Source organism: Argentina silus (assembly GCF_951799395.1).
Source record: "Argentina silus genome assembly, chromosome: 4".
Lineage (NCBI taxonomy): Eukaryota > Metazoa > Chordata > Actinopteri > Argentiniformes > Argentinidae > Argentina > Argentina silus.
In genome coordinates, this window is record NC_139658.1 from 17,234,296 (window position 1) to 17,236,795 (window position 2,500).

General features: G+C 49.1%; 1 protein-coding gene across 3 annotated transcripts in view; it reads right to left on the reverse strand.

Moving 5' to 3' along the window:
- Nucleotides 1-1,407: 1,407 nt before the first annotated feature.
- The window catches only part of wnt4 (wingless-type MMTV integration site family, member 4), a gene marked incomplete at its 5' end in the record, with an annotated part of 16,277 nt that continues 15,184 nt past the window's right edge, over nt 1,408-2,500 (reverse strand). For all 3 annotated transcript variants that reach the window (XM_083667886.1, XM_083667885.1, XM_083667887.1), the window contains one exon: nt 1,408-2,309. In XM_083667886.1, the coding sequence (XP_083524012.1) occupies nt 1,839-2,309 (471 nt within the window). In that variant the 3' untranslated portion in view covers nt 1,408-1,838. The remainder of the gene's footprint in view (nt 2,310-2,500) is intronic.

Here is a 2,500-nt window from a genome sequence, read left to right on the forward strand (position 1 = left end):
ATGTGTGTGTGTGTCTGTGTGTGTGTTCAGTGTGGCTTCCAGTGAAACACAAACAACATGCAGCTCTCGGCTGCTCCTCACCTGCCAGGACTCAAGGTAGGACAGGTGAGACGACAGACAAGTAAGAGACAGGAAACAGGTGACAGGAAGTCTCATGACTGCTCATCTCCGTCTCACCCCTCCCAGATACTGTAGGAGCTGTGAGGGTGTTTGGAGTCATGTTGCTGCTTTCTGCACCAGGAGAACTACTCCTGCTTCTACTGGGTTCTAACAGACTGGGTTCTACACACAGTCTGTAAGCGATTCTGTAGTCCTGTAAGTGATACGTAGTTCTGTGAGTGTTTCTGTAGTTCTGTGAGTGTTTCTGTAGTCCTGTAAGTGATACGTAGTTCTGTGAGTGTTTCTGTAGTTCTGTGAGTGTTTCTGTAGTTCTGTAAGTGATACGTAGTTCTGTGAGTGTTTCTGTAGTTCTGTGAGTGTTTCTGTAGTCCTGTAAGTGATACGTAGTTCTGTGAGTGTTTATGTAGTTCTGTGAGTGTTTCTGTAGTTCTGTAAGTGATACGTAGTTCTGTGAGTGTTTATGTAGTTCTGTGAGTGTTTATGTAGTTCTGTAAGTGATATGTGGTTATGTGAGTGTTTCTAAAGTTCTGTGAGTGAGTCTGTAGTTCTGTGAGTGTTTCTATAGTTCTTTGAGTGTTTATGTAGTTATTTGAGTGTTTCTGTAGTTCTTTGAGTGAGTATGTAGTTCTGTGAGTGATATGTAGTTCTGTGAGTGATTCTGTAGTTCTATGCGTGATATGTAGTTCTGTGAGTGATACTGTAGTTGACTCTAAGGTTGGATAGAGTGTGAGTGACATGATTCTGTAACTCTGTGAATGACTGTGAGTGAGGGATTTCTGTGAATGACTGTGAGTGAGAATTTCTGTGAGTGACTGTGTGAGTGGAGCAGCATCAGGGCTATACAGGGACATATGGCCACGTAACTAAACCGCTACTAAACCTCAACACAACACGGTCATGTACACTTGGACCGCAAATCACAACATGTGTCTGTCTGTCTGTCTGTCTGTCTGTCTGTCTGTCTGTCTGTCTGTCTGTCTGTCTGTCTGTCTGTGTTCCTCTTCCTAGGATTAAAGTCTGTTCTCTTTCAGTCCAACAGGCTCAGCTCTCCCTTTAACATCCAGCACTCCAGGTGAGTCCCCAAAGCAGCAGCAAAGACAGAGGGCAAATACAGCCCCCCTCTCTCCCCCTATCCAACCCCACCGCCCACCCCACCCCTCCCCTGGGTCCAATATCACCCCCCACCCCGCCCCCCCCTCCCCACTCTGAGTCCATCCTATTCCTCACCCCCTCTCCCACCTCCAGTTCTCACTCTCAACAACGTCAAATAAGTTAAAAAACAAAACAAAACAGAACAATTACAAAATAAGAAAGTAACCACAACAATGAAAATCATCAGAGAGAGTGAGGGAGGGAGAGAGAGAGAGAGAGAGAGAGAGAGAGAGAGAGAGAGAGAGAGAGAGAGAGAGAGAGAGGATATTCTCTATTTGGGACTTGGAAAACATATATATTTATATATATATAAGCCTCTTTAGTTGTGGACATCCCGTGCGTATGTTGTGTACTATTATCCTTTACCATCATATAAAACGAGTGGGAAGGTCTCTGCCCTCTGTCTGTCTGTGTGTCTGTCCGTCCGTCTGTTCTGTGGCCAGTGGTGGAGGGGTAGGGGTGGTGGGTGGTGGTGCTGGTGGGGGGAGGGGGGTGGGGGGGGTTGAGTGGGAGGGGAGGGGTACACAGACCCCCCCCTCTCTTGTCCAGGTGAGCGGGGTGTTTGATCACCGGCAGGTGTGCATCTCCACCATCTTGCGGCACTGTTTGCACTTGACGTAGCAGCACCAATGGAACTTACAGCTACACCTGTCCACCACCTCCACCTCCTCAGTCTGAAAGCCCCGCCCGCAGCACATCAGCTCACAGCCATCGATGGCCTTCGACGTGCGGTTACACTGCCGCCCCGCCGTACCCAGCATGCCGGGCGTGCGCGGGTCGTGGTCGCAGAAGTCCGGGCTGGGCTCCAGGTAGACGAGGTCTTCGTCCGTGTGCGGTTTGAACTGGGAGTTGCGGGGCACTAGGACCTTGGTGGTGCCCACCTTGCGCTGCTCCACCTCGGTGGCGCCGTCAAACTTCTCCTTGATAACGTTGCCCACCTTGCGGAACGGAGGCATGGCCTTCCAGCAGGTCTTGACCTCACAGGAGCCGGACACGCCGTGACACTTACACTCCACACGCATGTGGGACAGGATGGCCTAGAGGGAGAGGGAGAGAGAGAGAGAGAGAGAGAGAGAGAGAGAGAGAGGGAGAGAGAAAGAGAGAGTTATATAAAGACTGTTGTATTTCACATGGTATAGGATAGGTGGGTTATAGATACATACATGTATGCATGTCTATGTTTAGAGAGAATACAGTATGTCTGCCTCTATTTTTTTTATCTATCTCC